At 41.1% G+C, this 23,715-nt stretch overlaps 1 protein-coding gene across 1 annotated transcript in view; it reads right to left on the bottom strand.

Annotated features, from left to right (window-relative positions):
- Nucleotides 1–23,660, bottom strand: part of SNAP91 (synaptosomal-associated protein, 91kDa) — a 69,775-nt gene extending 46,115 nt beyond the window's left edge. Inside the window, exons 1-4 of the mRNA XM_010565740.1 lie at nucleotides 23,507–23,660; nucleotides 4,236–4,378; nucleotides 3,101–3,176; nucleotides 1,192–1,294 (exon numbers count right to left, since the gene is read on the bottom strand). Coding sequence (XP_010564042.1) covers nucleotides 1,192–1,294; nucleotides 3,101–3,176; nucleotides 4,236–4,378; nucleotides 23,507–23,636 — 452 coding nt within the window. The 5' untranslated portion in view covers nucleotides 23,637–23,660. The remainder of the gene's footprint in view (nucleotides 1–1,191; nucleotides 1,295–3,100; nucleotides 3,177–4,235; nucleotides 4,379–23,506) is intronic.
- Between the last annotated feature and the right edge of the window lie 55 nt (nucleotides 23,661–23,715).

Here is a 23,715-nt window from a genome sequence, read left to right as displayed (position 1 = left end):
TTCTCATATCATCAATAGAGCTGGCCTGAAAAATACTTCATCCAGCCATCCTCCGCAACAGCAGGTGAGGAGAGGTTTTGTGTTAAGAGTTACGAATGCAAGAGATTGATCTTTTATGTAAATAAAACACTGAGAGTTTAAATAACTTGACCAGAAATACTGTCACAGAAGTACTTAATGTACAAAGACTATCAGTTCTCTAAGTTTGTTATGAATAACTAATGACAACTCATTGCTGATGTGTCTGTGGTCACTGAAGGCAAAAAACCGCTACAGGTTGGTTGTTTTGTTCCCCCCGCCCCCATCAGGTGCCACAATATATGCATGCCAATTCAGTGACGATTTAAATCAGGGCAATCTTTGCTTAGAGCTTCTTTCCTCAGTATTCCTGGATACTAAATTCCACTACTCCTTCATAGCACTTCCACTGACTTTGACCTGCCTTATCAGTCTTGAACCATTACTCCAACAGGATCACGCAGCGGTGACGGCATTCCTTAATTGCCGCCCGTAGTCTTATAGCAGTCTTCACGTGTGCCTGTTTTCATCTCTGAATATCACAAACCTGCACAACCACCATTAGGTATTGCCCCATTCTGGCCACTTACAGGTATAGCATCTCCTCTCTGGAAATACATACCACTATTCTTATTTTATGCTATACTCTGAGGCAGTGCCTTGTTTTGAGTACCAGAAATAACATGCATAGAAAGCCTGTCCAGAAACAGTTTATAACTGTTGGCTGTGTTGCCTGCTAAGAACTTTGGGTGTTCAGTTTGGTTTTCCTTTGTACTCAGTCATCTTTCTTATGGAAATTGTCTGGAGTGTAACGAAACATCCTAAATATAGTTCAGAGCATTTCCTTCTCCAAATCCTAAACACAGTCTCACTGCAGCACTATTTAATAAGAGTCAGATTTAACATCTAGCACTAAAAGCTCCCAGCTCTGCAAGGCACCTTGCTTTAGTCTTCATTGTTTGCCTTACTACCTAGAGTCTTTCCTCTCCTCCTTGTGCAATTTTTAACCAATTACAAATACTTAAGAACTCCAACCATTTTGGTGTTTCATTGTGGCTAAACAAAGAATGTAAGAATGAAGTCATTGAGACACTAAAATTAAGTGTAATGCCACAAACAAGATTTTCATGGGTCCGACAACCCTATCGGTTTACATATCTAAACTTTGCTTACCCTTTCTTCACTCTTGCAAAGTCAAATGCCATCTGTCTGTAGGAAAATGCTTTTTCATTCAAGTATCTACTATAACGCCTTATAAAGGTGGACATATCATAACCTGCAAAAAACAGTTACATGTTTTACACTTAATTTTCATGCTTATTTGGAGGTTCTTTAGTAAACAATAATATACAGTCAATAGATCCTAAGGTTATGTAATCTCTGTTGCACTAAACAACTCCACATACAGAACAGGCATTACAAGACATCTTCCAGCTTCTGAAGAAAAAGCAGTAGTGCTGCACCAAAACAATCTACCACCGTCCTCTCCTCCGACAGATTCATCCAACGTACCAGTGGCAGAGTTCCTGGGGAAACCTGCTAGTGGCTCCTACACAGTTATGTGGTAACACTACTTGACGGGGAAATTAGTCACCCTTCTATTAACAGGGAAAAATTCCAATTTAAAAAAAAAAGTTTATACTTAACTGCTACATGACTTCCGGGATAAAGACTTATTTCAACTTAAACACTCTTGCTATTTTACATATGTCAATCACTCCAACTCTTACATGGACCTTCAAAATTCCCCTGACTAGGTTTACCAGAACAAAGAAAGTATGATGGCATTCAGAGATTAGTGCCTCCTTTGAACTGTTACACCAAGGATCTTCAAGGCACATAATACTGTACAAGCAGCCTCAAACTTCAGTGACCTTCAAGCCTATAAGACTTCTACACAATTAGTATTACAGTCTATCCTTCAGGTATTTCTTTCAAGGTTTCTTCTTCTAAGCTACAGAAATGTGTGCAGAAGGCAACTCCTCCTCCTTTTCAGTACAAGTCCCTTTTTGCTACCATTGTTAAAATCCACACCCCTCAACTTAGTCATTGACTGTATTTTTCCTTAATATCCCTCAACATTAAGTATCTCTGCCAACTCAGGCTTAACAATACCAACTCTGATGGCTCATTATCTCTGACACACTGTTGTATTATCTATGAAATGGCAATTTAAGTTTGAAGAAAGTGGCAAAGAACACAAAAGCATGCATTTAACAGAATTCCTTGTTGCCAAATACCAGTATCTTTGAACACGGATAGCATGTTTTGCTTAGACAAATACAGTTTTAATATTTGTTTGGCTTTGTTCCTGCCCTGTGTTACCATTTCTAAAAGATGCCCAATTCTTGGTGTCACATGACTCCATCCAGAGGTGAAGTAACATGGCATTGCTTCGATCTCACCCATTAGTGTAGCAATCCTGCACTCTGCATACAGTCTACAAATATCTCTGACAGCTGCAGAATTATAAGGTTTCTCTCTTCTCTAGTAGAGCTGCCATGAAACAAGCTTTTCCTCTACTAAGTGAAGGAACAGGAAAATACACTAATAATTCCAGAGTTGAAGTAGAAAAACAGACTTTGTAAGCTTTAGAGAGAACTCTTTAATTTCCGCCTAGACTTTTCTAAATTCACTGCTCAAATCAAAAGCAGGTAGTTCTTTTGGTGCCTCCCCCCACTCAATTAAACACTTACAGACAATTCCTAAAAAGTGCAGTGTCCCCAAGCAATTAAAAAATTACTGTTTAAGGCAGTAAAAACCAAAAAACTAAATGGAAAGTTATCAATTTCATCCTTAACTCCCATAACAGTTAAGGAGATAGGTGACTGGGTCCTGATTTCAACCAGCACTTTAAGGGAGTTGTACAGCTTCACCTTTTGAGTAAAAATTCTGCAGGAACTAAGAAACATTGTACTGAAGTTGTCCACCAGTTCACTTGAGTTCCTGTATTCATTAAGTACTTATAAAAAGGCCTCAGTAGCACATTTTTATATTATTTTCATCTTATGAATGAAGGAGCAAATTAACAATAGTATCTTATTTAGAATCTTGTTAAGATTATACACATGAGTAGGCTTACCATGAGATCCACTTTTGTCCAGAAAATTGCTGAGATTGAACAATGTGTTTCTAGATGCCAGGTACTGAATAAATCTCTGCAACACAAAGTTATTTTCTTATCACAGGCTGGATCTGAAGGCTTTGTACCTCCTAGCAGGAAGATTACCAGTCTAGTTCCAGCATACACATGTGAAAACCCACAGTTTTGTCTTAGCGTGCTATAACTTCCTCAAAACTTTTTTCATCCATTCAGATCAATTACACTTAGCCTCAATCTCTACTAAATATTCTATTGTATACATAAAAATAGAATCTGTGCAAAATAGAAACCAGATTGTGGAAGGAGCAATAAAAATGGTTAATTCTCAAAGAGATTACAAAGCAGCATATCCAGGCTAGTCCCAGACTTTTCAATGCAGCAGTCCCCAGTTTCAGCCAAGCCGCAAGCCTGTTTTAATAACAAGCAGGCCCCACATCAAATACAGGGACTAACAGCCTGAAACAGTTACAGAATGCAAATCAGAATATTGGCCAAAACTTGGAATGGAAAAGTAGGACAGGAGTAAAAATTTACACTGTGACATTGGAGAAGTTCATTGCGTGAAAACACTTTATGTACAGCCAGGGACAAATGGTTTCACAGTCATACTAAAGCTCTTTAAGTATGCTTTTGTTTTCACGCAGACATACCAGTCTAAACAGGTCAATAACAAGCAAGGGCAAGGAAAATGCAATCCAAAAGGCTATCAGGTTGAATTTACAGCTCTAGGAAGATTTTAACTGTCATGCGGAAAGGGCAGCTATTTGGATGGCATTACACAAGTGGCAGAACATCAACTTTGACTCTAGTCAAAAAGTCCCAGGTAGTCTTTAATCCTGCATAGCTCTGTTTTCAGACAGCACATAAATTGTCAACATCCTGGAACAGGCTGCTGCTTGCTCTTACGCTACAGTTTTTTAAACAAACATACAGATAATCGGGGTGCCTCCAACCATGTTGTTAAAGGTAAGTTTGCTCCTTATCAAGAATCGTTCTTGCCCTTTGTTCTCAGGTCTTTACCGGTTCAGAAGAGATGCCTTTGCACTACTAATGTTTTTGGCTTGCAGTCTGCTCAGTGCCAACGTGGTCTTGAGAGAAAGCTGGTTACACTTACCTCATTGCCATGAACCATTAGATGATGTGTGGTAACTAAGGCTTTGAATACGACCACCCAGCTACTATTTGTTGCTCGCTCAAAAAGCGTATCGGCCATCTGAGGAATATTCACATTTGTTTCATTAGTTGCTTGGATCAAGTCTGTAAGAGAGAGAAAAGGAAGGTGTTAGGTGCTACAAGTAGGACAAAAAAGTTTGCAGCATGGCCAGGCCCTCAACCCACCAGGCTGCAGGCCATGGCTGTGACAAACAGCAAGTTCAGTGCTTATGTTCTACATTTAAAAACCAAACCAAACAAAACAAAAACCAAAACCTTGAGATTATATTAGTACATTCTGACAGCAACACTGGTCTGACTCTTTTGTCCGACAGTACTAGCTTTCCAACAATTCTGTCCTGAACTACGTCCCAACCTTTCTCCATCTTCATCCCAGATTAAATTAGGGTATACAACATCACATGACTTTACTGCTTGTGGGTTTTCAAGTTAATCATGGCAGTTCACTACCTCTGGGTTAGATGAATGAGTATTATGGAATTCTTCACTTACAGCTAACACGTCAAGCACACTGAACACAGTCACATCAGCAAAAAAGAGGTATCACCAGAAACAGATACTCTACTCATCGGAGAGGTTAGAGTTTCATCAGCATGCTACAGCACACCTCCTAGAGTCTCTGCAGACCTAGACAGCAGAAGAGTGCATTCAGCCATGCATTAAGACCTCTTCAACAGTAGGAAAGAAGGCAAGGATAGACATTAGTTTACACTGAAGAATAATAGTCTTCTGCAAGCAACTGCACCTTACATAGAAGAAATAAGACATTAGACTGTCTTAGGGAACAAGAATAAAATACAGCTTTGTGTCCTACACATTAGGAAGGTGTAGACTTGCACAGGAGAGAACATGAAATTAAGGTAAATGCGTGCTTAAATCATAAACAGTAGGGCAGCAAGCTTTCCACTAGCATCTATGTCCCACATCTACTGATAGGATCTCTGATTTACTACATCACCTGTTATCTACAGACTCTTGCTAGGCAGCCAGCAATGACCTTCTACAAGCTATTACCTATTTTGGAGACACAGCTGGAAACCGCATACTGCAGCTGCATGACCAAAACACATGTGATGCCAGACAGGGCCCTAGCAAGACTTCAGGAGACAACTTCATGCAACACAAAGAGCACAGGATACAGACCTAATTGTAGGACTGAGGCTTAAAGTTTGAAGACCCAAGTAGAAAAAGTTAAAAATTAAAAAGCTAAACTGACAGACTAAGCGTTATCTGTGTTATTAATGAAAATACTCATGTTTTACTTTCCCTGAGAGGACAGTAATCACTGTTAATGATTTTCCACATATTTCTTTCTACCTCGCCCCCAGACTAGAAATGTTCATCCAACTATTCAAGTCATTCCGTGATGACAGCTTTTCTACCCTAGAAGCAGACAGGCTATTCTGTGACTGATCCTTGCACATCTAAACTATGCGAGTCTGCTGTAAACACTCTACAGGGGTTCAGTTCACCTGGGCATCAGGGTCACCACTTCCAGACTTGCTTTCCCTCCCCAGCACAGCCCCATATAACGGAGGGCATTAATGCTGCTGAAAGCGGGAAGTCAAGGTTCAGATCGCTGTGAAACTACTGATTCTGCCTCTGCAGGGCAGAAAAAGTCCAGAGGACAAGTCTGTCTAAACAGACCAATGAGTTGCATCAGCTATTGAGAACTACCTGGTGTGTTCAGACCTACACTGCTGTACTAGAAGCATTCAGAAGTTTAGCAAATTTTTTTTTTTTTTAATGCATGGCGAGTGATTTTTATGGTTTTTTTTTTTTTACTTCTAGTAAACAGACTAATTTAAAGATACAAGAAATCTGTAGCTCTGAGTCAGAAGCTTGTGAAAACTGGAGTGCTTGTGTTTAAAATTCTCTTTTGTATGGGCATAAAACTGCAAGCTGTCTTCAGTTTCAGGGCAGTGGAATGATTTTCTGTAATGAGACAAAAGACAAAATTATGTGATCCGTTCGCCAAGTTTGATTTTAAAATGTTTGTTGTCATGGTGGTTTTTGGTTTGGTTACGGGTGTTGGGTTGGGGTTTTTTTTGCAGAACACCTTCTGAAATGTAAATTTAACTTCTATAACATCAGTTATACTACCCCCAAAGGAGGCAGTTCTGCAGACAAAGTATTACAGTACTAAGCCATACTATTGAATGACAGCAGTTCAAGCTCAGAGCTCCAATAATTCTCCTTGATCTTGTTGTACAAATAGGCCAATAATCTTTTATTGTTTACTGCTGATTAATGCTTATGGAAGACAGTGGTTTGTAAAAGCTTAGAAGCAAGTCACAAATGGCCTCCTCACCCTGTTCAGAGGTTTTACTGCAGATGAAAGCATTTGTCCTTAGTATAAGGAAACACGCATCAAACTTGCAAGCCTTCAGTCCTAAATTTCAGTACGTAGCTCACTATGGAAGAGTTGCTATAAATTGTGTATTCTGTCGGCGGACGTTAGATAATGAAACCTCGGAGGAGTCCACCCACAGCAACGCTGGCAACAGAGGCTACAAGGCACTACTCCTATACGCTACCAGAGGACTGCTTCTGGAGTCACTCAGTCATTTCTGCCTCCTCTCCAAAATGCTGGAGGGTACAGCATCTCAGTCTGCAGCAATGAATGTCTTAGGACACGAGTAATTATAGTGTGCTGAGTAGAGAGGTATGATTAAATTTAAGCCTACTACTTTCAGTGCACAGAAAAGAATTAAACCACACACGAAGATTTTATTCTTCATCTGAGGGAAAAAAAAGGACATGAGGGGTTAATTCTTGCAGAGTTGTTTCCTGTTAAGTCACACAACAAAGTTAAGGAATTTAAGCTTCCTGGTTTTCTTTCCCCAATACCATAGAGTCTCAGCTGAACCAACAATTGTCAGCTTCTGGAACAACTCACAAGCTTAGTTAACTTTAACAAACCCTGAGCAGCAGAGTTTGGTGGCTAAGCTAAATTTTAAAATAAGATTTGGCAAGATTAACTTTACATCAGTGTGGTATGGAAGAATAGGTACAAGGAAAAAGAAAACACATACAAGAAAAAAGAAAATGTAGAAACTACATTTTCAGAAGATACAGATTCTATGATTTACTGGTGGGAGAGAAACTTAGTTTTCAAAAGAGACAATGAAGTATAGTCTTCCAAGCAAGTCACAGGTGACTTAATATTATCTATTTTGTATTAACAAGAAGTACCAGATGAAAAACAGCCCATCAGAAGCCACATGAAGCAACCTTACAAAGTTTATTCCATTTGGGGTACACACAGGTAGGACAAAAAAGGACTAAAGGTACCTTCCTGATGAAGTTGCTGCTATTGCAGGCATCCATGTCAAGTACACTGACAGCTAATGCCCAAACCCAGAAACTGAGCTCAAATACAAATTCCAAGCAGGGTGAGAAATGAGGAATCATATGGCAGTAGCAGCAAGTACTTTCATCGCAACTTTCACAGAAATGAAGTAGCTGGAGAATGAAGACCTACATTACCCTTCACTTGAATTGATTTGTTCACTGTGGGACTAAATTATAACTGCCAAATCACAGTTCATGATTTCTCCTATTTCCTCTCTTCACTATTTGGTAGCTGCTGTTCTGAACACTTATTCAGTCTAGAGATCCTTGTTTAAATCATAATTTGGACTTTCATACACTTTTTCTAGTTAAGTTTTGAGATGCAAAACCAATGCACACAGAGGGAATAAACAGTTGTCGATTCTTTGACACCGTAACTTAAATCTAAACACCAGTCTTTGAACTCTTTGACTAGCCAACTTTTTGACCCAGTCTTACAACATCTGCAACTTAATTAGGGAAGAGAAGCAAAGCTAAACTATGATCAACACCTTCATGAATAAAAAGACAAACCTGCCAAATTGAGGAAGATTGGTAGAGGCTTCAGTGAAGAAGACTGAAGTAAGTTAAGACCCCTTAGCTCTTCATGACCTCTTAAAGAGACCACTAAAAGATGTGACTAGTTTTGGTGTTTGTTAAGCTCATAAGGCAAAAAAGAAAACAGCAAGAAAGTTTCAAAATCTTCAGAATTTCAGACTTTTTCAGTCTCATTAAAAACTACTTCCTAGTTTTGAGGTTGGTTTGGGTTTGGGGGGTTGTTTTGTTTTAAATGAGAGAGATTATATAACACTTTAAAGAATCTCTCTTATTCCTTTACCTTTTCAGGTTGTATTCTGGATCTGGGCAGGGTTTTTAACCCATTTTGTTTGGTTTTGTTTGTTTTGTTTTTTTACTCAATTCTTTAATAAACAGACCTGGGAGTCCCCAGTTCAAAGTTAATTATTCACAATTTACATCTCAGTATGCAGAGAACCAGCAGCAGAGCACAAGACCTCTCTGTTCAGAGGAATATTATTGGTGCCAACTTAAGAGCAGCTGTCATTCCAGGTTGAATTAACATGCGAGCTGCCTCAGCATCTGAGCTGTGTCATACACTCAGTTCCTAAACTTTGCCAAATCTCCCTTACAGACCTTCCTCACTATTACATTGAACGCTACAGTAGTCTTCACAAATTTTCTTTCTTGCTTATATTTAAATAATGCCTTGAACTTATAGAAAGGGAAATGCAGGATTGTTCCAAATCCAGGCTAGTCAAGAACAGAAAGAAGTGCCTTAAAGTAAGGGTTTACAAGCTTCAACCAAAAAAGTTAAATAGTACGAGTCCTCCCTTGCAAGACACAGAACTATATCAGGAAGCTACTATATCAGTGTGCTAACCAATGCAAGAGCTGAACTTCCAGGTCTACTAAGACCACAAAAGACTAATAGGAAGCAGAACAAAGCTACCAGTTTCTGCTTCTATGACAAATGCTGATGAGAACATTAGATGATCTTAATCTTGTTGGCTTTGACTATCAAAAAATTCCGCAAACAAGAGTTGGGAATTTTTCTGTGGGCTTAAAGTTTACTATCTACTCTTTCGTCCCCCACCTTGCACCGTCTCCAAACATGCACCATGATCTGGCTTGTAATAATCTCCCCAAGCAGAACAGCAATTCATGCTGTCTCCTCCTCCCTCCCCAAAAGTCTATCTCAAGAGTTACTACCCCTTGACCCTAGCAAGCCTACCCTTTATCAAAATCCAGCATCTTCCAGATACTGCCTATGCACTTTCATGCCTATGCCAATTCAACAAACCTAAACACAATCATCTTCCACAGAGCGCATGCTCTCCAGATACTATAGACTTTCCCAGTAATGCAGCTGTAGTCCTTGTGACTACAAATAACTAGGGGAACTGCTACCCCCTCTCTCCAGCCTGACTTCACAGACCTTCTTTTTCCCAAAAGCATCTCAGACTCTTGTGAGGATAAATATTTGCTGCAGATCCTGAAGTTTGAGAGGTCATGGCAGTCAGTCTTTGAACCACACAACTGCATCCCACACCAAGACCAACTTTTATAGACAATTTCTTCCTTCTGCCTACTCATAGGCATACTCATACCACCCATAGTATTAAGTGTTTTTCAGAAGAGAAGAAGAGTTTCTTCTTCCCTATCAATCACATGCAGAGTCTGCGGAGAGACAGGGCAGATGACTTCAAGTACCAGCAAATTTCTCTTGGAGCTTCCTCCAATTTCTCAAACTCAGAGTTTAATTAGCCTTGGAAACATCTTATTATCACACTACTCCTTTTTAAATACAACAGTGTATCACTTTGTATATCACCAAACACCTGTTTTGAAAACAAAGCTAAAAAATCTACTGTCCATATACATTGCTGGATTTTATTCCAGTGCACTTTCATATGGTTTGCACCCCTCCTTCCCCACCATATATCAAGGCAAGACATCTGGCTTTAAGTCATCTGCAAAAACCACCCTGGCTCATTACCAGTATTAAACCAGTTATGTTGGGTTTGTGTCCCTTTTGGTCCTTAATCATTTTTACATACGGCTTCTCCTCCTCAGAGGTTCAGGTGCAGCTCTCTTGGAAAGGGCAAAATAAAAGCCAACTGTCAGGTGGTCTTCTACTGCATCTGAAAGGATGCGACCACAGCAGCTGTCTCCCCAAGTACTAATAATAAGGAAAAAGTGTGATTATACTGTCTTAAAAAAAATTCTTGCCATAAGCAACTCCCTCAAGTTCCATGAACTATAAATACTTTTTACTTAAAAGCTCCCAGAACTTATAGCTCCACTGCCTCTGAGGGGGAGAATAATGTGCATTACCTTTAGTGTTTACACTGGAGTTCTGTCCTTGAGAGTAGCACAACTGAAAGATGACATTCAGGCCAGCTGCAGAAGCTCAAGTTTAAGCAGCAGCCATTAGGATTTTAAGCATGGTCTTTAAGACTGCTAATTACTTAGTGATGAATATATTTTATGGACAAAGTCTGAGACCTTACTGACACCCATGATCCAACTATTCAGAAGAATAAAAGCTTCAATTTTACTCAGGAATTAAATATCTGGAACAACAGAGCTGTCACCCAGAAGATGGGCTACACAAACTCCCTAGTACAAACGTACTAAGGAAAGCAGCTTTTTAGCCTCACACACGTGAAGCCAGAACACTAAGCAAAGGGGAAAAGGCCCCATGGTCAAAGAATCCTGCCTAGTTTCTTCCTGACCACAGCCAAGCAGGTTCACTGTAGGAAAAACCCTAGTTATTAGGCATGGAATCTTTCCCCTGTCCAAAGTAGTAAGAAGCTCAGTCTTGAACCTCATTTGTACAGAATTCACTCACTTTGAATACCAAAGAATTTGTCTCAGGCAAGAATACAAGTTCAGCAAAGCAGGGGAAAGAGGAGAAATCACTGCTCGAATGATCCCTTCCTCTCACCCAGAGACCCCATTCCAGACCTTCTCTCCACCCAAATCCTGCTCCACAACTAGCTCAACAGAAACATGTATTTTTCTGCTCAAAGAACTGAGCAGTTCTGCTTATGTCGATATGAAACATAAAGTAATTCTGGAGCTAGATGTGCCACTTCTCTATTTTATTGATTTACTGCAAATAGCAGCCAAGCCAAAAATCATCATTGTACTACCTTTTTTGCACTGTTCTCAATAGTTTAAGATACACAAAATGCCATTTGCATTTGGTGGACACCAACTGATGGTTATAAGGTTAAAAGCAATTATCTTGGAGAAATGCTATTCCTCAGCTTATTGTAATACAGCATCTTAGATGCCAAACTCTCGGGAAGAGAAGGACATGGAAAAAACCCTAACATTACAAGTAGCATTTGTCTTAAGCATTTGACCAATAACTTTGCATAAAAAGGAACTTCTATCCCACATGGCAAATCTCAGACCTCATGCTACAAGCCATTTGCTTCAGCAGTTCAAACCTGCCTTAACCAACATACACTTTAATTTAGGGAAGAAATATGAATCTTCTGCCAAGCCTTCAAAGCATTTATTCAATTTCCTCTAACAGGTAGAATTGTTCTCTCCGCCCATGCAAGCACTAAACTGACAGTCCCATTGCATCCTAGGTCTTGCTGCAAACAGACCAAGTTTAAAGGGAGCATATTCTTCCAAGATTATTGCTTAGGAGGATAACAGTCAATAAGGTCTATTTAATTGACTACTGTAACTGGATACCAGGATTCCAGCTTTGGCCTGTGGTTATCCATCCACGAGGGTGAACAACCCCTAACATTACCTGTTGGTTATATCAATTCGTAACTCTTATCACTTAGCTGTTTACTGGAATATCAGTAACAGGATCAACTGTGGCTTTTATCCAGAGCAGCACAGCTACACTAGAAAAGTAAGGATTTCATGTTTGCCACAGCAGTGTGGGTCATTTACTGTAATCTCTGCACTAAAGTATTTTCTAATCAGCCTTTACATGTTGGGCTGATCTTACACTCCAACCACATCTGGCAAAGTGGTAATCAACTGAGGCATGGTACATGAACTATTTGACTTGCCGTGCTGCTGTCATTTTTATTCTGAGAAGAATGAACCCTGCTTAGTGCTTTCCACTCTCAAATGATCTACTTTCCTCAGAAAACCATTTTTTTTTAATAAACCTGTAGAAGTGAAACTGTCACTAGCCTATCAACTCTGCCCAGAACAGCAATTTGTAATCCACTACAATCTGAATGAGACTGAAAATATATTGGAAGCAGCCTGATGTTTCACCTGCACTACTCAGCAGTTACACATTGGGAATACATTAGAAAAAAATAGGGTGGGGATGAGACAATGTGCAAGCAATTTCAGTGACATGTTAATTAGCTACAGCCTGTATGCTAGAAACAGGTCAGCTGAGCAGGCAGGCTCAGCAGCTGACACATCTAACTTCCAATATCCAGACCATGGTCCATGTTTTTCCTACCCTCTCAGCCGGATTCTTCTGAGAGTCCAGCTATTTTGTCAGTAGACACCACATGATGACACAACCTTCAGTACGGTCAGCCTGAAAAATAAGCAAACAAGGCCAGAGAGCCCAGGCACTCTGTTGAGCTGACAAGCCACAGGAAGCTTAGCATGGGTTGAAATTCTCAACTGGGAACGAAATGTCCACAGCTATGCAGACAGTCTTGTTGAAAACATGGACATATCTGTAGGAAAAAGAAACCAAACGTAATGCAAACCTGTCCATGCAGTCAGTGCAACAGTATGGACGGTATGCCTAGAGGCATACTGAAGCAGTTGCAACTAAACAGCAAGTACTTTATAACATGGGTGCAATCATTTCAATCTATTTTGTCTTGTATCTATTTATCTATAAAGCAACAGAAAGACCATAAGAGTTCCTAAAACCAGACTGCTGCCTCATACGTGAATGCTGTGCCGTAAAAAAGGGGTTTTTTGGTTTAGTTTGTTGGGTTTTTTTAATAAACTGACTGATGTCCTTCACAATTAGACAGAGCTTTACTCTCTCGTTGCTAAAAAAAAATAATGAAACCAAATGTGCCATTCCTTTATGTTCATTCCCCTGTACTACACCAGTTAAACAAGATCCTTTCAGTTCTGCTACACGGACATGTGAGTTTAAGTCTCAGAAATTTTGAAAAAAATAACATCAACTACCAGTAGACTTTACTCTTCAACATGAGCCTGCAGCCTTTCATATACTGCAAAAAAATTCTGTTAAATCCAATGGAACATCCACCTGAGATATTGAAGATGCAGCTAGGACTACTAACATTTAAAAAAACCTGACAGTAGTAAGTTGCTATCTAACAGATCAAAGTCACCAATACCTTTGGAAGATGGGTTTGCCACTGGCAGAGGAAGTTGGAATCCATCACTCAGGCTCATATCCAGGCAGCAAAGCTTCACAAAGAATCTTTAACAAAGAGTCAGATCTCTAGACTAGAACACCCAGAAGTGTCAGTTAAACTCCTAAGCACGATACGGAGGTGAGTTTTGAAAGGTAGCTTCTCATAATACTGCCTCAGCAATTTCCAGCTTCCTGATAAACACGAGGAGGTTCTTTAAACTCACCTACTACAAACACAGCAAACTTTGCCTGTTAATACTCTTGCAGTTCACAAATAACAGAGGAATTTGAAGTTTAAATCAAGCTTAGCAAAACTAGAAAGACTCTACGTGGCTTAGAATGAAAGATTAGATCAGAAAGTCACAGGCAAGGCTCACATATAAAAATAGTGTTCTGAAAGATGGAAGTAACGAAACATCACTCATGATAAAATATACATGTTTTCAAAACACTGGCACACTAGATATGCTGACTTCCTCTGGCTTGCTGCCCCTTAGCAGAACGTACATTCTCCTATAAATAGGTTTAGATGCAGCTATAAAACTTAGATTAAGAGCTACAGGCTCAATAACCATACTTTGGATTCCAGAGTCATGCAGCAAGATCCAAACCCAAGTCTCCATTTGAAAAGGTTGGGTTTTAAAACTCCAGGGTTGCTAAAGAACTGATGCAATGATACGTTAAAGCTTTTGTCTATATTCGACCCCTACATAATGAGAAACAGCAGCCTTCAGAGCCAAGAAACAGGCCAGCTGGCTTCCCTCTTTCATACAAGTCCTACACTCTCTGAACGAGAAGTGAAAGGAAGAGTCCTTTTAAAAACAGTTTGAACTCCCACTTAAGTGCATCTATGTGGGCTCTTCAGTTATGTGTAACATGTATGCTCTAGCTAGCGCAGTCCTGCACTGTGGCAAGATAACCGATCACTGCCTTTTTTTGAAGGCCTTCCTCTAAACTTGTAAACTTGCATACATTTTAAGAATGTGGGCGACAAGTCAGCATGTTTTATTCATGCTTTGAGCAGTCTTGTCCTCCTCTCACTGCTATGGAGAACCATTTTAGAACATTCTGTAAACTATCAGAGAGACTTAAGAGATATAACAAACCTATGCCAGAGGCACTAGGAGCCTGCCAGCCTCTGCAGGCTAACTGCTGACCATCTGCTATGGAAGCACCCGCTGCCATTGTGTCATCCGTGCTCGTGCCAAGCTAAGACTCAGTTTGAAGTGATCGACTATACTGTCAGTAGTCAAGCCACAGTCTCATCCCACCTCTTTAGGACAGCAAAGTTTAAGACACTTTCTTGACAAGACATATTCTTCAGTCCTTTAAATATATGGTAGAACAATCTTAGCTCAAGTGGACACCAAACTCTCCAATCTACGCTTACCAGTGTTTCACATCTCAGCCATAACCTAGTCAACTAAATACCTAGAAACAACTAGCAAAGAACATTGCTTTTTTTTTTTTCATTCCTTCTTTGAGAAAGTAAAGCCACTTTGGCAAAGCACACAGCTTAACTGTTTTGTTAGAGCCCTATGGCCCAACTACAACACAGAAGTAAGTTCCTGCCAACTTGCTTTCTACCTGTGGTAATTCTGCATATTGGCTTACAACCAAGAAAAGAGTTGATTGCCATGAGTCAGACCCAAGCTGCAGACGTGTCCTGTCAGCAACTTGCAGTTCTTAGGACATATGAGAGGCAGGGTGTACTTTCTTGGTGGCCTTCAAGCATGATCACACCTATGTACTCGCAAAATCTCCTCTACAAGAAATATCATAACATATTTGAGTTTTATCAATAGCTAGAAAAAACAGACTCTGGGAAAGGCAACCGACTGACACACTGCCTAAGCTCAAATGGCCAGAGTACAGATTACATAAATACACAACATTAGCATGACACCAGGACTTTTCAGCATAAAATCCCTTTCATTAAACTAAGTTAAGATACAGATATAATCTAGAACAAAGCAGGGGATCACATTATCCTGGGCAGGGAGGAGGAACAGAAGGGTATTTAGACTTGGTTCGACCAGAAGTCAGTGGTAATACAGTGTACCGCCGTTTCCCATACTATGCCTACAACTAAGCTGCAAATCTCAGATACCCAGTGGATGCTACCATTTGCCAGCAGCCTAGAAAACACTGTTCCAGTATTCCACCTACATTCATGGTGACATTTCAAGGCTGATGTCCAACACCATTCGTGGCACTAGTCCAGATTGCTGGTCTATTCCCTCTCCTAGTGGGCTACAACTCTCAACTGCTTCAGCAAATGTGTTTCACAACCTCAAGAGAAGAATTTTTTATGAGCACAAGCAGCTTACTGGCTACCAGCTATGACTGTTGAATACACCTCCGAGCCCACCGTTGCAAAACTTGCTTTGTATTGATTTTCAGTGTTTTCAAGCAGCTCTGCAGAAGTAAACATGATTAAAATGGCAAGATTATAAGTATTAAAAACAGTTTTAAGGGTCTAGCATGCAGTTCGCAAGACTCCAGAAAAAGCAGACTTAACCATACTCCACAAAGCGACCAGCTAGCCTCTGCCAAGTGTTCCAACTGCCTTCTAGCAATTGCCAACATCTGGTTTATTCAGGTTTTATTTAAGCCACCAAGCTTCCATCCAAGCAAAATTTTGGCCAGTAGGAAAATCAAGCAACCGTGCCGAGTCTGACGGGACGGGATACTCTAATAAGCTTACCAATGAAGCTTCACACTGCAATCTTGCTGGTACTGCTGACTCAGGGGAACAAAAGTACCGCTGCAAACCCTCTGCTACAGATCACTGCCTGCAAATCTACTAGGAAGGCTTCTTCTGTCGTATCATTTAGTTGGAGTTCAGGGTTAAGCCCCGTGCTAGATGACCTGTTCTTTTTGGCACACTAGACGTCCTGCGCTGAGATTCAAACCCTGATTTCCTGGCTTCCTTTATTCCTTGCTTTTTAGTTTTCATGGTATTTGAAACCCCTCTCTCCAAGCCAGGCAGAATATTGTTCCTAATCTGCATGCCACATGTTGAAGTTTGGAGGTTCAAGTTTCATCAGACACTCATTGTTGAGACTACTGTATTTCCCCTGGGCACACATCAGAATTCGTGCTTTTCCACCCTTACCCGCATCGTGATCTGTGCCTTGAAAAGAACCTGTGCCAAAAAGGAACAGGGCATGTTAACTTAATAATACTGTTTGGTACCACTGACTCATCTTTAGACTACAGTAAGACTAATGGAAGGGATATAATGTCATTCCCCCCACCCCCAATTTTTCCCCACTTCCAAAAAACACTGGAGCCAGCTCCTTCAGCAATATCACATGTCCACAGCTGACTGAGGAAGACCTCTCCCTTTCTTTTCTTCAGGGACAGGGGGTATATTGGGTGTACACGGCAAGGTTTTGGCAGCAGGGGGGGATGCTGCAGCTGTGACCTCTGAGAATAGGGGTCTCTTACACAGTCTGCGGGTGATATCTGTTCCAGCACCATGGAGTGCCTCCTGCTCCACCTCCGACCTTGGTGTTCCCTCTGCCATTTCTCACTTTTTCCCCTCCTCCTGCTCTGCCTGTCCAGTGTTCTGCCCTTTAAGTATGTTTTCGTGGAGGTGGCACAAGCTTGGTGGATGGGCTCAGCTGTGTCCTGCGGTGGGTCCATTGTGGAGCCGGCTGTGCTTGGCACGGAACATGCCCTGGTCTCTTCTCACAGAGGCCACCCCTGCAGCCAACACCTTGCCATGGACAGCCAGTACAGGGGGAAAGGTAAGTAGGGTAGGAAGAGCGAAGTAGTCTCGTGTATCTTGAGCATAGGCAGAAAAATACTAGAAGAAGGTGTGCCTCCGCTATATTACCATTTCTTCGGAAGTGGGGACTAAGAGGGCAGCAAATTCTCCTCTTTGGCTACCAATTTCTCCATCCAGCAAGAAGCAGAGAAGACGAATAGCATCCAAAATGCTCTATTTCCTTCAGAGTTATCCTGACTGCCATCTACTTTTAAGCACTTTAAAGGATCCTTCATGGGGCAGAGACACAGAAACATAGACCAACCACACCAACAGAGCACTTTCTTGGAGACTTCACAGAACTCCTCACTAGTGGGACAGGCCCAGGTAAGGGGGACACAGAATTTGGAGGGTTTGAGAGCCAGGCTGGGAAATCAGAGGCATAGATCAAATCAAACCACAGGAAATCAAACTTCAGATTATTTTTTTTGTTTGTTTAAAAGAGGTTCAGTTGCTGCCACCCAGGATCTAAGGGAGTAACACTGTGAGACTATTATGAAACATATTCAACTACTAAATAGAAGTGATTAAAACTATGGACTGGTCACTGTCATACTGACCATCTCATGAACAACGGGCCTCAAAGACAGACATAGCTACTCCATTATCAAGGTCTACTAACGGAAGTCAGTACAGCAGAAAGACCTGACTTGTCCCAGGATTTGTCATCCATGACCTTGACAAAGCATGTTTAACAGAAGGGTCTTGGTGACTATTGAAAACAGACTAAGAATACATGTCTTCAGCTGGAGAAAAGCCAAGGGGAGGGAGGGTAGGACTAGTCAATCTAGCTTTATCAAGTTACACTGTTTGGATGAAAGGAAGTTTAATATTACACTGCCTACCCACTCTTCTGTTTCCTCATCCTCTCTCTCCTTTCCTTAGGCATTGTATCATAAGACGAGTTAAACGCAGAACAGTTCAGATGCACAAGATCAAGTGATTGGGCCCACGTTTCAACCTTTGTGTCTTAACATCAATTCAAACCTCCACCCAGCTTCAAACATGTTTTGAAAAATTATTAGTTCACCAAGTCTTAGCTTAATTAAAAGAGCAGCCTTCTCTTGGTACTACACATGCCTTAAAAACAGTATGGGGCCAGGGGGGGAATTGAAAGTTAATGCCACTGTAATACTCAAGATCAAACAATCCAAAAAGCCTTCTTATTAGCTCCCTTACCCATGACAGACATTTCTGCTCCTATTCAGAGATCTACATGCCTCCAAATGAAGTGAGCCTTCAATATTGTGTTGAGAAAGGACATAGGAGAAGCCCACAGAAACAGAGACTGATGACAAGTCCTTACACACACACAAAAAATATGTGCTAATCCAATATCCATTAGTGAATTAAAGAAAAGCATTGCTTGCTTGGATTTTTTTCTTTTCAGGTGTGAAAGACATTCATTGGGGTGACAAGGAGGAATTCACAATTTAGAATACACCCCAGCTGTGACAGCAAAAACCAAGACACTGTATTGCAGCTGATCTTCAATGCTAACTTAAACAAAGTCAGTTCTCTCCTACATGGAAACTGTGACAAATTATGGCAATACAAGATAGAGCAAGACAGACAGGAGTAGTTTAATTAGTGAAGTGTGAAGGATTAAGACCAGTTTGTACAGGGACTCCATTCTTGGCAGTTTTCTTGAAGGTACTTCCATGGCCATAAAGACAAAGTGTCACCTGGACTGCAGAGCAATGCAGTACTCCTACGTCTGCGCTACTCCCACTAGGAAAGGGCCCCAAGTGCCAACAGACTTGGAACACTCCCCAAATCACTTCAACAGCAAACAACTTCTGAAATACACATCCAAGTTAACCTTAACAGTCACTGAGGTCTAGTGACTCAAGATACCTCCACTGACCCCCACCTCTCCCAAAAAATAGAGACAAACATATTCCTCAGGAATGAGACAGAGGTTTGTAAGCCTAACCTGTGGGATCTAGCAACTTTGTCTTTACTGAGCCTATGAAAAAAGTTTAACCCATTGCTTTTGGTCAACAGCCACTTCTGTTTCAATACTAGAGACCACAGGGATTCAAACTTGTTAGGTCAACCCCTCAGTTTGCATGAGAAAGGCAAAACACTGCAGGAACAAAAGTGTCTGCATAAGCAAAATACTGACACCAGCCCTGCAGTTCACTTACCAGCATGAATTAAACTATAAATTTCCTTTTGGAGCCTTTGTTTGCCAGCCACATACAGATATGCAAAATTAGACTTGGGATGGAAAGATGTTACTACAGATACACAGGTCACTTCCACAGCCACAGAAAATCAAGCCCTGATCATCTGCTTTGTTTCCATGTTTCATGGAAATCTCCCAGCTCTTGATCAGGCCTCTGGAAAGGCCTTCTACCTTATGAGAATTACTTTGAAGAAGTAAGGAAGCACCATGTGGTCTTTTTCGAATGCACACTCCAGAACTTCCTCCTGCGGCAAAACAATTCACTCGACAAAATAAGTCAAGGAAAATCCCAACCATCTTGATCATTTTCAGAAACAGGAACTTGTCACAACCAACTGCAGATGCAACAACCTCACTGGTCTCCAATTCACTTCCCTAAATGAAAGCTTGATGGTCTGTTTCTGAGCGAGATCCTTTATAAAAGGAGTCGAGTTCAGATCTACCTATTTTTCCCTCATCTATTGTGTGTTTTCACATTCCAAAGTCAAGTTATTTCCCTTCTCTGAAAGCTTCTCACTGTTGATACCATCAGTCACCTCCATTCAAGGCTGGAAGCTGCCTTTTACTTGCCCCACATAATTAAACCCTCAGTGACGCCTTAACACATCTTTCAGAACAACTCTGAGAATGAAACTTCAATGCCATGCACTAAGATTGCCCTCCCAGTTGAATTACCACAGCTTATATATCCTTAACACAGCCCATATATCTCATTCACCCATTCTGCAATGGCCCTTCTCACTGCATCAAAATCCAGTTGCTAATCCCCACTTCTTCATGGGAATACTTTCCTCATTTGCTGTACCTAATCACAATTTATTTAACACAACATGGTTAGCTGAGGGAGATGAATCCATATCATTATAGTGAATTTAAGACAACTTCAAGATGATGAGAGTTTGGTAATTCTGAAAGGGTCAGAGCTCTAACATGCCAACTGCAACAGCTTGCCCCAAACCATCAGAGCATCCTAGATTTACATTCCTTTTCTCCCCACAGGGACTTGGGAAACTCATTTAATGCCATCTGGCACTACTTCCAGCAGTTGCTGGAAATTCACTAGTACAAGAGCTGGAATTCAAGAAAACGGTAAATCTCACTAATGAGTATATGATAGCAACCTAATCATACTTCAGTACTTCTTTACATGACAAGCCTGTGCAGCACCCAGAGTCTATGCCAAACGACAGCCACTACACGGCGTCCGTATTAAAGCCTGTATTTGAAAGCTATGCAAGTGCAGAAAACCACACAAAGGTAAACACTTAGCAGCTCGGCTTTTGTTAACAGAAGACATTCATTCTGTTCTCTCCTCCCTTCGTCACACACATACACTCATACCCAAATCATGCTTTTTATTCGTCAGAGCAAATTCCCTCTAAGTAGTACTCACTAAAAAACCTCAACCAAACAAAAAAACCCACCCCACACCTTATCATCTATCATCTTTCTGTAACCCTCTGGAACAAATATCTTCTGCAGAAAACATATGAGGACAGGCATCATTGTGCCCCATCCTCGCAGGGCTACTTAACTCATGTTAAATAGTTGATCTCTCCATTTAATTTACAAAGCCCAGTTGCTAAGCAGGACAGTGGAAGATAGGCTGTGTGACATGACACCTGGCCACTAAGACACTAAATAAAATTATGGAGTTCCCTAAGGACACAGAACCCCCACACCAATACTAGAATTACAGCTCTTCATAAAGCGTCGCTCCAACCATTGCTCTCTCATACCTGAAGTTTTAATCTTCTAAATCCTTCACACCTTGACTTATCCTATCTTAAGGCATTGGCAAGTTTTACCTTTCATTCCCTTCTCCACGTCTCCGAATGCTACTTATCCAACTTGAAATGCAGTCAGCCACATGACTGAGATCTACCTCCACCTAGCAGTACCTCATGCATGCATGGGGGCATTGCTCTTTCAGAGGATGAACTTGTAATGTACTCTCTCATCAGAACGTATCAAGCCCATTTTAACACTTATTCACGAGATATACACCAGAGTTCAAGGAATTGCCCATCAATTCATAGTTATGGGGAGATGCTTCAGGTTTAAGAGCCTGAAAGTATTTTTTCTTTTAACACATGAACTTGATTTTCACTTATAGTCCACAATTTTGAATGTGCGTATCTCCCACTGACAAGATTCTGTCTTTAATCATACCAGATATTTAAACTCTCAACTGTTGTATACAGCTTGGAAAATAGAAGGAAAAATGAACTGCGATGGATCTTCCCAGGAAATGATAATTTCTCTTCCTCTTGTGTGTCTTACATGTAGGTGGGTATGAAATTGCATGAAATGCTACTGGCTTCAGTCTCCCTCACACTCATTTTCTGAAGGAGTAATATTAGCACCAATAAGCAAACACAGACCCTCTCCAGACCTTAATATAGCACTGGTAAGTTGTTTCTACCTGGCTTTAATCCTGCCTATTCCAGATAGTACTTTTCTTTTGATATATACACACACACACATATACACATATATATGTGTGTGCATACATATTTACACATACACGCACACAGAGACACAGCATGCTTTCAAATACATGAGTTATGATTCCTGGGGTTTTTTTAAGCTAAAGCTTAAACATAAGACAGCTTAAAGCTATCTAGTAACAGATAGAGTAGGACAGTCCAGAAACAATCTACAGATTACAAAGTGTCAACAGCTACCAAACAGCAACATAGGAGACATCAATAACCCAGATGATTTTTTAAAATATACAAGAAAACAAGAGAGAATACACGATATCAAGACTGCTGATCTATTTTAACAACGGTTTAAACTCAAGTTAGTCTGCAATCAATGCTGCTTACATCAGCATCTCTTAGGCATATATATATGAGAGTATTTAGATATACTGGAAGACCAGCATGCTGTTTGCCACTTTAAGGGTTAGCTATCAAGTCATTAGAACTGAAATCTGGAATTATTTTCCAGAAGTAATACTACCTCCTTTTAAGAAATAGAACATAATCAGAGTTGTAGTTACATGCACTTGCACCAGCATTACTTAGTAACAGCCAGCAGCCAAGAGACTGCCTGGTATAAAGCCTGCCGGTCTTTACTTGAAAGTATTTTTTACCATGTCCGAAAAAAAAAAAAAGGGGGGGGGGGAACCCACTTTATTTTAGACATTAAAACCTGCTGTTGATCTTCTGAGTTCCATGCTGGACAGTTACTACTGGTAAACAAGGGCCAGTTAACATCACGCAATTAAATTCTTTCACCATTCTACTCCTTGATGTCTCTAAGCAGGGACTGACAGCTGAGTGGGTTGAAAAGCAATAAAATTGTCAAGACAAAACATCGCTAGCTCCATTGTTTTTTAAGAAGTGTTTTGACTCCAACCTTGTTTGTACACTAACTAGCTAATGCCAGTCCAGAAGAGATCATAAATTTATGAGACAAAGCCACCAGCCACCTTCAAGAAAACATGATGCAAACTAACGGACAGCTCATGAAGTTGCTGTCAGATGTTTGGGACCTCTGCAACAGCCCTTAAACTCTCCAAAGGCTGTCCCAATCTACAGCGTAGCATCATCCGAGCACCGTTGCCATTTAAGCGCACCATCATCTAAACCTCTTCAGAAGTCTTCTGTGGAGACGGCCACACTCCTACTGGTGCTCGGCCAGCTCCTGGCGTAGCATTTACGCCTCTGCCTAGCTTAATCCTGACCAAAGCAGGTAGTGACTAGCATGTGTCCATTTTGCCCTGTGCCCAATTCCCTCCCCGCTTTCTGAGCCCCTGCTCCCCAAGGCACACTTTGCCCTGCCTTGCCGGCTAAAACGCAAGAGGTCATGAGGGGGAAAAAAGAAAAAGAAAAAAAAAAAAATGGCTGAAAGAGCAGTATTATGCAATAAGAGAAGAAATGCAATAAGAAGTCATCCTCTCCTGGAGATTTCTCCTAACCCTTACGGTTGGCAAGCTGGATTACAGCAAGCGTGCCAGCCAGGCGGCCCAAAGGCATGCTGAAGAGCCCCGCGGCAGCCTCCTCAGCCCCGGGTGGGGATACAAAAAGGGATGCTCACAGTCCAGGTGCTTTTTCTTAGGCCCCATCACTTCATGCGTGGTGGCTTTGCAGACGGCTCTGGCTACGGCTGATCCCGTAACGCTGTACTGAGCAGCTGCGATGCGATCTGTCAGCGTCTGACCCGACATCTTCGACTGGCGTGCCTGCTGCTGCCTGCTCTGCAGAGGCGGAAAACACGGGAGGGGAAGGGGAGATTCCGGGTTTATC

This window comes from Haliaeetus leucocephalus, unplaced genomic scaffold (assembly GCF_000737465.1).
Source record: "Haliaeetus leucocephalus isolate CR32 unplaced genomic scaffold, Haliaeetus_leucocephalus-4.0 Scaffold195, whole genome shotgun sequence".
NCBI classification, from domain to species: Eukaryota; Metazoa; Chordata; class Aves; order Accipitriformes; family Accipitridae; genus Haliaeetus; species Haliaeetus leucocephalus.
Note: the sequence above shows the minus strand (reverse complement) of the source record. Positions and strands in the feature narration are given on the sequence as shown.